Source organism: Astyanax mexicanus, chromosome 23 (assembly GCF_023375975.1).
Source record: "Astyanax mexicanus isolate ESR-SI-001 chromosome 23, AstMex3_surface, whole genome shotgun sequence".
Taxonomy (NCBI): Eukaryota; Metazoa; Chordata; class Actinopteri; order Characiformes; family Acestrorhamphidae; genus Astyanax; species Astyanax mexicanus.
The window spans coordinates 21,124,318-21,136,105 of NC_064430.1; the positions used below are offsets into that span (position 1 = coordinate 21,124,318).

An 11,788-nucleotide genomic window follows, 5' to 3' on the forward strand; every position below is an offset into this window, starting at 1 on the left:
GCGTTTATGCTGCCTGCAGTTATCAAAGTTCTAGAAATGCATGATCGTAACCACCACAAAAAGTGCAAAATAAACTCGATAAAATAAAATTATAAAATAAATAATAATAATAATATGAATGAATGACTGTTGTTTTTTTTTCTTGGTAATATTAGTAGTAATATTAGTAGCATTATTATTATTATTATGGTTTCTTATTTATATATTTTAATGCTTATTTACGGAACAGCCACAAATTAACATATGTACTATGTTATCTGCATTTCCTAAGTTCTAGCTATGTTTTATTATTATTAATTTTTTTATGTGTGTATCCTGTTTTTCTCAGACCTCTTGCAATGTACCGTCGCGGCCACCGGAAGGAGCAAATTCAATGCAAAATAGTGCTGATATTTATATATATTTTTAATACAGTTTTCTGTGGCTGGGGCTGTTCGCGTGTTCCACATATTTTTCCGCGAGATGGCGACATTTCACCACATTGAAAGACAACAGTGTTTTCATACCTGTTTTTTTTATTGTTTTGTACATTTGTACATTTCAACACATTTTTGTACGGTAGAGGAGCCACACAGGAAGTCACTGTAACACTTTATTGAATAAGACTTGACACTTTTTTCCATGATTTAAAACATGTACTGTATAAAATTAGGGAAACTGGACATTTATTCTTGTGGCAGCACAGGTGAGTATTGGTGTCCAGTATGTATTAGCTGTAGGTTTAACGTATGTGTGTGTGTGTGTGTGTGTGTGTGTGTGTGTGTGTGTGTGTGTGTATGTGTGTTCAGCTGCGTGTTCTGGCAGCTTCCAGCACTGCAGTAGCATTCTCTTTTGCCTCCTTCAGAAGTGCAGACGCTTTCTCCTCCATCTGAAACCAAACACACACACATCCACACAGCCAGAAAACAACACACACATTAAATTGAAGTGACTTATATTTTACTCTACTTAGATTTTAGATACTTTAAAGTAGCACATCTTGCTTAGACGACAGATTTGCACATCTTGGCTGGAATTTCTTAGTCCTAACTTCACTTTTTCCCAATTTTGATTTCAAGATAACGTTCGTGGTGTTAGTCTGTATAATATGCCGTTTTGTAGTTACAGTTCTGTTACAGTTTTTGTGGAACTACTTTTTGGCGGAAGGCACATCACACGGCTGTAATGTTATTTGCGATAACACACTCCCTCTCATGTTCAATTGCTTAAATATGTACAGTGTATGTACAGTTTTTTTAATAATAATATTAATTTTTTATTTCTAATTTTCCCAATTTACATAGACAATTACCCAATCAACGTATTAGAACTCCCCCTATCATTACATGTGAAGTCAGCCACCGCTTCTTTTAGAACTGCTGCTGATGCAGCATTGCTGAGTAGCATCACAGCACGCTCGGAGAAAAGCGCAGCGACTCGGTTCTGATACATCAGCTCACAGACGCTCTGTGCTGTGGACATCACCCTTTAGTAATGTGGGAAGACAGCGCCATCTACCCAGCCGGAGGGAGCAGGGCCAATTGGCCAAAAGGCCAGCAGCTTGATGGCAAAGCTGCATGAGCAGGGGTTCCACCTGCGAGCTCCCGCTCACAGAGGCAATATGCACTACTTTGTCTTATTGTGCAGTGTTATTTTTAATACAAACATAATTAATAATTATAAATACAAATTTTGCATGAATTATGTTTTTTGTATCGCATTAATTCTATCTAAAACAAAGGCAAATGTATAGCAGTGAAACTGTGATCCTTTGCTATACAAGCTTATAGCAAAAAACACAAAATGTATTCCCATTTTCTCCCCAATTTACACGGCCAATTACCCAACCCACTCATTAGGACTCCCCCTATCACTAGTGATGCCCCAACAAACCAGGAGGGTGAAGACTAACACATGCTTCCTCCGATACATGTGAAGTCAGACACCGGCTCTTTTTGAGCTGCTGCTGATGCAGCATTGCCGAGCAGCATCACAGCGCACTTTGAGGAAAGCACAGCAACTTGGTTCTTATACATCAGCTCACAGACGCCTTTTGCTGAGCGTCATCATCCTAGGAGTGATGAGGGGAGAGAGAGCGCCATCTACCCACCCAGAGAGAGCAATGCTAATTGTGCTCTCTCAGGACTCCGGCAGCTGATGGCAAACTACATGAACAGGATACGAATCGGCGATCTCCTGATCATAATGGCAGTGCTAAGCCTGCTGGACCACTCTGAACACCACCCCCACAAAATGTATTCTATTAAACAAATATCAAGAACTAACAGTGTGACAGAAAAATAAACTGTTGATCGGGAGAAAAGTCGTGAGTCTTTAAAAAATCACAGTATTCATATACACAATATTTGTGACTTAATATGTAATATGTATGTATGTAATCTCCACCAGAAGCATGATGGGTAATAAGCTAAAAAAAAATCTTGTTGCAGTCTTGCAGTTAGTAATCCTCAGTCTTTGTAAAATATTAGCCTGTGACCTGTCTTTAGAAGTGAGAGGGTGTCAGACTTTAGTCTGTTAAAAGTTTTTTTTTTATTTTAAAGTCTTTTTTCAAAGTCGTGTAATGTATGAACAGCATTAGATAACATATTTGTGAGATGACCTTCATTTAAGATAAATCAGATTCTGAGCTATGAGAGCACTCATAGGGTTACTCACAGCTTTCCTGAAGGCCTGGTCAGTGATGTCTTTAAGGTTGATGATGACGTTATAATACGCTCCATACACAGCTGTCTCCAGAGCTTTGGCTGCAACCTGCTCAGAAGAGTCACACACACATGCAGTGCTGTGCTAAATCTGAAGATATCTTAGACTTTAACACTTAAATGTAATTAAATACAAACAGTCCGCCATGACTGTTGTTATGTGTATATTGGGCTTATTTTAATATTTACAGGCGAGAGTTCTTTGCTCACCTGTGCGTCTGATTTGCAGGCCACGTTGCCGTACTGGACAATCTCTTTGAGCGCTGGCCACAGTACGTTCACTCTCTCAGCCAGGGACATTGGAACACCCACTGCTTTCTTCAGACCTTCCTGCATGGCCTCTTCTCTCCTGCGAAACCACAAACTCTAATAAGGATGTCACCTTTCATCTTTTTTTCTGAACTCCTATACTGCCCCGCAATGAAGGGTTTGTTTAGTTTCATGGCATAACACAGAGCACCATGCACATATGATAATATATGACCTGTTACTTGAAATGTTAGTGGAAGTGGAAGTGGAAGTTTTTTTTTTTTTTATCGTAGCACAGCAGTGCCAATATTACACATTAGAGCATGAACCTTGAGTGTATTATTGCTTAAAAAATTATCCAGATTGTCTGCTGGAAGGTAGCCATAGATGGTTGGTGAACCATGATCTAGACTGAAACAGGAAATTTTGTCATCTTGCTTTACCATAATGGGCCCTATTTTAGTGATCTACAGGTGAGCTGTCAACCATGCATTGTGCAGCTTGATTTAGGGCATGTCAGGGCGTCTTTGCTATCAAAATGATGGGAAAAGTATGCCTTGCGTGGGTCAAAACGAGTAAAAGGCATTAACTTATTCTCTTAATTAATCATGGGTTTGTTTTGGGTGTAATGTGCAATATACTAATCAGTGTGTAACTTGCCTCACATTCCCTTTAAGGGAAAGGTACTCTCTGACTTTGGTGGATTGGTATATTCATGGTGCAATGCATCTGTGCTTCTTAGCAAAAAAAATGACCTGTGCATTCACACTGTGAAAGTGCGATGATGATTGACTGTTGTTAGAGTTTAAATAGGTCAGTGTAGCACCTGTGTTGTGGAGCACCTGTTTGCTGCCACCAAGATAGCAATACACCAGAAATTCACCTGAACGCACCTCACTTGCACACCACCACTCCAATCAGTGTAGATATATTCGTAAGCGTCATTGCTATTTAAACAGCGCAGGTGGAAGGTGTGAAAATAGACTGTTGACGGGGTGTAAGATAGCAACGAGCATCGCACAGGGTGTAAGAAAGGACCCGATGTCTTCTCTATAAACAACCTCATTCATATTTAATATAAATGTGATTACTGAGGGACTCTTTTTCAACAAAAAATGGTCCAATTTGATAAGCCAGTATGACAGTAAAACAATTTTTTTGGTTGAAAAGCCATAAAACTTGTGTGTTTTTGAGCTGTTCAAAGAAGATGTGTGTGGTCATACCTTTTCACTTCATCCGGTGTACCTTTGGGCAGTTTTAAGGCAGCCTTGAATTACAATAAAAAGAGGAGTTAATACAGATAACCTAACATTTCTAGCAAACATTTCTAGTACATACACTATGTAGTAGCATATATACTGTATAGTGGTGGTGGCATTGAGCATGGATGGAGTTTAAGAGCTCAAAAACCTGCTCTCAGCATGCTCTATGCCCCGCCTCTCTTAATAGGGTTAATTAGGGGGGGCTTTATTTTGTTTGGGGAGGGACTGGTTACCCTACGGTTGTTAGACCTCGATGCGAGCAGTGTGCACCCGCTCATCTGAGGAACTTGTTTAAGCCCTGTGGACAAAGGGGAGTATTGGGGAGAATTGGGCCTCCTAGGGATGTTTGGGTGGCTGTGTAGTGTTGATGTGTATAGAGGGGATTAAGAGCTCAAAAGCAGCCCCCTGCATGCCCTGCGACTGCTTTTTCTTTTTTATTAGGGTTATTATTTGGAATTTAGTTGTTGCAATTCAACTGGTGGAGTGTTATTAACCTGCTTGGTGTTGGCTTGGATGGTGGATAAGAGTCAACAACAGTAATCTCCAATTTCATAGGAACTACTCCTACTGCTACATAAGAACTACATAAAGTAAATAAAGTTTGCTTTAAAAGGACTATGGCCTTGACTTTAGAATTGTTGTGGTGTCCTCCAGCTCAAATGCTGGTTGTTCTATCAAATGCTGATTGATTTTCTCTGTGTGTGTTTACCATGTAGCTGTTGAACGCGGTGCTGTCGGCATCTACAGTGAGCAGCAGGTCATTCATAGCCTGGTAAAACGGAGGGATAAGTTTCCTCATCACGCCATCCAGGCTCCCGAACTGTCGTTTTCCATACGTCATCTGACCCACCATACAGCCTAGAGCTGCACCCTGAGAGAGAGGAAATGCACGAGTCAATGCCCAGATAACCTGAAAAATTTTGAACAAGCTCAGCTGATACGTATGGTACCATTGGCTGAGACCTGGCATTGGCCACGGGAAATTGTGCCAAATGTGATTTTTTTTTACTTAGCAATGGATAATTGGCGAAAGGAGGAAGAGGTGATTCCTATACTATACTTGGCAACCGGAACTAGATTCATAACAGAACCTGGCCGATGCAATTAAAACTTGTGCTGCCGTGTGGTATTCAGTGCAGAAGAAATAGCCAGAGTAATGTTTGCTCTGTAGTGTTTGTGTAATGTGCTGGTAGTCAGATAGTTGGACCTGTTTGTAAAGCTTGCTATCATGTCAGTGGCTGAGAGGGATGCAATAGCCAGGCTTTGCTACTGATGCAGCAATGTTCAGGGATGCAATAACTAGGTCTCCTTAACACAGAATCACCAAGAAGGAAATGATCATTACATTAAACAGCAGCTTAACTAGCTAGAGGAATGCAATCAAGGATTGTGACATGGCTTTGTTGCCATGGTGACAATTGAGTGAAGTGTCATGATCATAGCAACAGTGATTGAAAAGGGTGTGACAGTTAGGCCTTGGTCTTACCATAGCAGCGATGGCTGCCGAAACAGACCCTCCCCCAGGGGCTGCTGTCCTGGCGCCAACACTGCGGACAAACTGCTGCAGGGAAAGAGACACCAGCCGGCCCTCGTCCTGATTGGCTTCCACCATGTACCTGCACACAGCATAAGCCCCATAAGCCCAGGGTGTCAAACCTGTATACTTGTATACCTGGTTTTCATTCCAGCCAAGCAGAAGCACCTCTGGGGTGGGTTTCCCAAAAGGTTCTTAAGCACTAAGAGGATTCTTAGATGGTTGAGGAAGCATTACACTGAAGACTCTCTTTCTCCATGTTGAGATGTTCTTAATGCTACGATAATTTTGGTAAACTGAGAAACTGCTGGCTGATTAGAATGAAAACCCAGCCACCGGTGCAATGTGAACAGGTGTGACACCACTGTAAAAAGTTTAAAGATCTAGGAAAAATAGTTAAAAGTTTTTTTTTTCAGTATAAAACATTTTCTGCTTGCCATAATTAGTGTAATCAACATATAACCCCCTGCAATAAACAAAAACTACAACAAAATTCAGTGTTATGTTTTAATGTTATGTAAAGCTATTATGTCTAATATGTTGGTCTTTAAAAAAAAAGTTTCAACATTTTTTGTTTGTTTTTTTTTTGTTGAAAAATGAGTGATTATCCTGATTGAACCATTACCTGCTTGAGGTAAGAAACATTATTGCACTAAATATTGATAGAGTAATTAGCAATGTAGTTAGTAATAAAATATTTACACTGCTTGTTTGGATTTTTGTGAATAATTATTATTTTGGATAATTGTTATTTTGGATATTAATTGGATAATTAAACATGCAAATTGACCCGGAAACACCATTGCTGTTCCTTTCAAATGAACATAACAGGAGGATTAAACCAATAAACACTTAAAGAACACTCACTCTATGATTCTTTCCTTGGGAACAAACGGTCCCAGAGAGTCCAGACCCAGTTTGCTGATGACCTGAACAAAGAATAAAGAACATAGTAAGAGAACTTCTCTGCAGTATTCATAAGAACACTTTTTTCTTCTGGTTCTACAACTGTAAAACGCTTACCAATCGGACTTTGTGCTCTTCTTCAACCACAAATAGCTTGTCTTTCTGGATATAGAAGTCAGCGCAGTCCAACATTGCTTTTAATGGGATGAGGCCCACAATCTGAGAGCCAACCACAGGCAGATTCAGCTCCTGGACACAGAAAAACAGTTAGAATTCACACTGGACAATGGCTGTGCATACGTTTGGAATTGGCATTTGGCTGCAGATGATTCTACCATGTGTTTACAGCAGCAGACAACAAGTTGCTCACATCACTTTAAATTTCTAGTGTTGTAGCATGTGGGCGTATATTGGTGTGCCTGGTCACTTTTTGCTCTGTTGCCTGCTAGTGTAAAAGCATGGTAAAACATATCAGAAAACTGTAAGAATTCGGTCAAGGGTGGGGCCTACCAAACAAAGAGAGCTACCTTGGCATCCTTGCAGATCTCCTCATACACCTTGTGGAGAGGAGTCAGCTCAAAGTCCAAAATGTTTGTGGACACCTGAGCCAGATTCGATTCCTCCAGGTACCAGCCCATCCCCTGAACTTTCTTTAAAGTGCCTGGCTAAAAAAAGAACAACAGCATAATACACAATAACAACACTGACGACATTCTATGATAGTATCCTTCTTAACCTTTAAATGTAATTGTCTAGCTAGGAAGGGAAGAGCATGCTTGGTCTTCGGCTCTGCTCATAGAGTTGTGTCCAATGGGAGAGCTCGCTTGGCTGTATACTAGTGCATCTCAAAGAAAATAGAATAACACTGAAAAGTTACTTTATTTCAGTGATTCAGTTCAAAATGTGAAACTCCATCTACCAGGAGATTTTTCAGCACTTCATGCTTCCGTCTGCTGACAACTTTTATGGAGATGCAGATTTCATTTTCCAGCAGGACTTTCAGCACACTGCCCACACTGCCAAAAGTATACAATATTCTAATTTTGGGTTTTATTTAGCCTAACTGTAAACCATAATCATCAAACATAAAATAAATAAACACTTAAAATAGATCACTTTGTGTGTAATACATCTATATAATATATGAGTGTCACATTTTGGACTGAATTATTGAAATAAAAGAACTTTTCAATTATATTAATTTTTTGAGATGCACTAGTATATTAAAGCAAGCAAAAACAAAATCACAGTTTACTCCTTGCAAGGATATAACTCTTGAGAATTGATTTGGAACCCCTGACTGTACCTGATCTTTGCCTCTGCCCTGCTCTCGAACATCCAGAGCGATTCTGTGTGCTTGTTCTTTGGTGCTCAGCAGGTTCACGTTGTATGCAATGAGGAACTTCCGGGCGCCAGTCACTGTGGCGCCCCATGATGGGACAAAGGTGGCAGGACCATAGTCTGGAACCCACTCACTCTTCTTTAACTGTAATGGAGAGATCCAAGAGAGTTTTTATTCACGGGCCACTTTATTAGAAACAAAATCTGCACCAAAGGTACATTGTTTGTTACATTGTTTGTAGATTATCGTCAGTTTATAAATAAGGGTTAATCTACAGTTACAGTAGATATAGAAATAAAGAGCATACGCATTTGTGCCTGTACTGCTGCATGATATGCGTAAAATGGAATTTGATTCCGGCACTAAAACATTTTCTTTTTTTGTTGTTGAATGCATGATCATAGCCTGCGTCTACTTCCTGGTAATTTATTCAGAAGTCAGTACCATTTAGAAAAGTGCTTTCACACTGCAAACAAACCAAATCATGGTTCAGTTGATCTGGACTGACACCACCTCTTTTGGTCAGACCAAAATTTGGTTCTTTGATCCTGTCTGCGGTTCACGGCAGCTCCAATTTTGGTTTAGACCAAACCGGAAACTCTATTATTCATAGATTGGTTTCTGAGGTGAGATACAGTCTGTAACTGTACAATAGGGTGTTTCTAATAAAGTGACCAGAGTCTGACCTTTTCTGATAAAGCCTCATACTCTCCAGCTCGTACAGATGGCAGAGACCTTCTACTTTCAGTCCTCGCAGCTTCTCCATAGAGGTACACTAAAAATGAGACAGAGAGAGCATAAATTTGTTACATGTTGTCAAAAACTTTTGACAAAAACTAACATGTGCTCCTGAAACCCACTTAAAAAATTGGTGGTAACCCAACACCTAAACAACCCTTTTTCCAACCATACTTTATTCTTTAAAATTAAACCCACTGTGTTTTAACACTGTATGTACAGCTCTGGAAAAACATAACACCGCTTAAAAATGATGAGTTTCTTTGATTTTACCAAATTAAAAACCTCTGGAATATAATCAAGAGGAAGATGGATGATCACAAGCCATCAAACCAAACTGAACTGCTTGAATTTTTGCACCAGGAGTGGCATAAAGTTATCCAAAAGCAGTGTGAAACACTGGTGGAGGAGAACATGCCAAGATGCATGAAAACTGTGATTAAAAACCAGGGTTATTCCAGCAAATATTGATTTCTGAACTCTTGTTTATTGCATTATTTGAGGTCTGAAAGCTCTGCATCTTTTTTATTATTTCAGCTATTTGTAATTTTCTGCATTTTCTTGTTCAAGGTTTATAGAATAAAACAAATGTTAATTTTACTCAAATATTTACCTATAAATAGCAAAATTAGATAAACTGATTCATGAAATGAAGTGGTCTTTTTTACAGAGCTGTATATAAATGAGCTTTCGTCTGATTGGTTCTGTATTTTGTTCTTGATTTAAAAAGCAGTGCTAGATTAAAATCTTAAACGTTTCAAAATAAATGGGAGGGTGTGGACTGCTCTATCAAATGTTCCGATTTTTGAGACATCAGAAAATAAATGAGTTAAAAAAAATAAATACTGTTTTGATAAGGTCCCTTTAAAAGGTTTATCTCACCTGGCACATGAAGCAAGTCCCCCAGCCTCCGGCCAAACTCATTAGCACACTCCACACACTCCTCCATGCTGGCGTTCTGTACCGGGATAAAAGGACACACGTCCATGGCCCCTGTCCGAGGATGCTCACCTGCACATTCAAACATGGACAGATTTCTAAAAGGTTACATATCATAACAGACATGATTCATTTTTACACAATATGTTTTTTATCTCACTTTAACCCTTGCCATTGCACAGGCTTACTTGTTTTATTATTGTTATAATAACTCCATATCTTAATGAAGATCAAATGTTCAGATTATTAAATGTTTTTAAAGACATAGGTTTTATTGGGTGTCCCAATTTGGCTCTGCTCTGATTGGTTACTATGCACTGCATTGTGCCTTGTTTTGAAACCACTCCAAAAGGGCCAAAGCTCACTTAAAATAAAAAATTTGATGCATTTAATCACAGAATGGTTTTTATTTTGCCTCAGTCTATTTTGAATTAGCTTTGGTCATAAGATGGCAGCAGTACTGGCATTCATTGCATGATACAGCTTTAACATGCATTTTTAGACTGTCTGCCTTGTCCCTTGGGTACAGGGATTTATCCAAATACTCTGAAACTTTTGGTTATATTTTGATATTATGGTGAAGATGATCTGATATCTGTCCATCTTTACTTAACCAAAAGAGACTATATAAAATGCCTTTTTTATACCCAGCCCTGTAAGTTACAGTAGTTGCAAATTGCTCCTAATGCAGATGTTTTTTATTAGTACCATTAGCACCACTTTCTGCTTTTTGATGTGCTGCCCAAACTTTTTTGAGATGTGTTTCTGAAATCAAACTCTAAATGAGTTCATGTATTTCATTAAATCGTAAGTGTCATACTTTCAGTGTCTTAAAATGTGTTCTGTGTTCTATTGTGAATAAAATATGGTTAAAATAGATTTGAAAATAATTACATTCTGTTTTTATTTACAATTGTTTTTATATTTTACACAATGTCCCAGCTTTAGTGAAAGCACTATTATTTGCATGGTGATTTCTAATAAAGATGTGAGTGTTAACTGTACCTGTGTGTTTGCTCATGTCAATGATGGTGAAGGCGGTTCGAGCAGCGTTCAGGGCTCCCTCCACCACAGCCTGTGGGGGGCCCACGAATGTGTAGACCGTCCTGTTGGTGGACGAGCCGGGGTCCACGTCCAGCAGACTGCAGCCCTCAGTGGCCGAGATGGCATCAGCTATGGCATTGATTACCTGGTAAAGAGAATTAATAAAGTTAGTATGGGTTCTCCTGGTCTGTGACAGTCAATAATGGTCAGAATCTGCTTTTACCTCCTTATTTCGTCCCTCTGAGAAGTTCGGCACACACTCGATTAGCTTAGCCATGGCTGTGAGAGGTAAGACACACAGACTGAAGCGGCTCCACCACTGGGTCCTCGACGGATCTATAGAGAGTTAAGTTAGTGCTCCTCTAGAATGATTAACCCGCCCCACTGGGCCTTATCTGGGTCAGCAGCCAATGATTGGCCTGTCACTTCAGATAACACACAAGTCTGTCATATTCACTCAGTCACAGACATTCACTATATTGCCAAAAGTATTCGCCATCCTAATCCAAATCATTAATCTCAGGTCAAGCCTTGCATCACCAAAACTCAATTGCCACCATAAAATAAACACCAACATTGGGCTTTCACATATTGGCCTCTTTATTAAAAACATCCTCCTTCTGTTTCATTTTACTAATAATACGCTTTCAGAATCTATTTCTTAGCTATCTTTGCCTCATTGTATTTTCCAGTAAATTGTCTCCTATGACCTTTCAGCACTTAGCATTAGCTAGCCTTGTAGCTTATGTGCAAAATGTAAAAAAATTCTAATTTTAGACACCAAACATGTCTTGTCTGCTTGGCTACAATGGGGTAAACAATGTTACATGCCAGTTGTACACATGAACCACTCACTGTGTACAAAACTGTTAACGGACCTTCTGGACCTACTGGTCAAACACATCAAGAGATGAAGCCAAGTTTAATATTTGGCCCAAGAGTTTCATAACATCCCAAAAGCAAACAGAAGGTGGCTAGGTTGCAGTAAATAATTGATTCATCAGAGAACCAAAACCTGGTAGGGGGTGTAGCAAACAGAAAACAGCTACAAAACATCTGATCAAATGGGTCC

At 39.4% G+C, this 11,788-nt stretch overlaps 1 protein-coding gene across 1 annotated transcript; it reads right to left on the reverse strand.

Annotated features, from left to right (window-relative positions):
* Window positions 1-579: 579 nt before the first annotated feature.
* On the reverse strand, window positions 580-11,060 carry ftcd (formimidoyltransferase cyclodeaminase). Its single transcript, XM_007228932.4, has 14 exons — window positions 10,940-11,060; window positions 10,678-10,861; window positions 9,616-9,744; window positions 8,682-8,770; window positions 7,960-8,139; window positions 7,181-7,318; window positions 6,771-6,902; window positions 6,615-6,676; window positions 5,700-5,829; window positions 4,923-5,084; window positions 4,175-4,218; window positions 2,913-3,051; window positions 2,656-2,751; window positions 580-868 (listed from the first exon to the last, which is right to left on the reverse strand). Exons 1-14 carry the CDS (start codon window positions 10,991-10,993, stop codon window positions 785-787), a joined length of 1,623 nt encoding a protein of 540 aa, XP_007228994.2. The 5' UTR covers window positions 10,994-11,060; the 3' UTR covers window positions 580-784.
* Window positions 11,061-11,788: the final 728 nt, after the last annotated feature.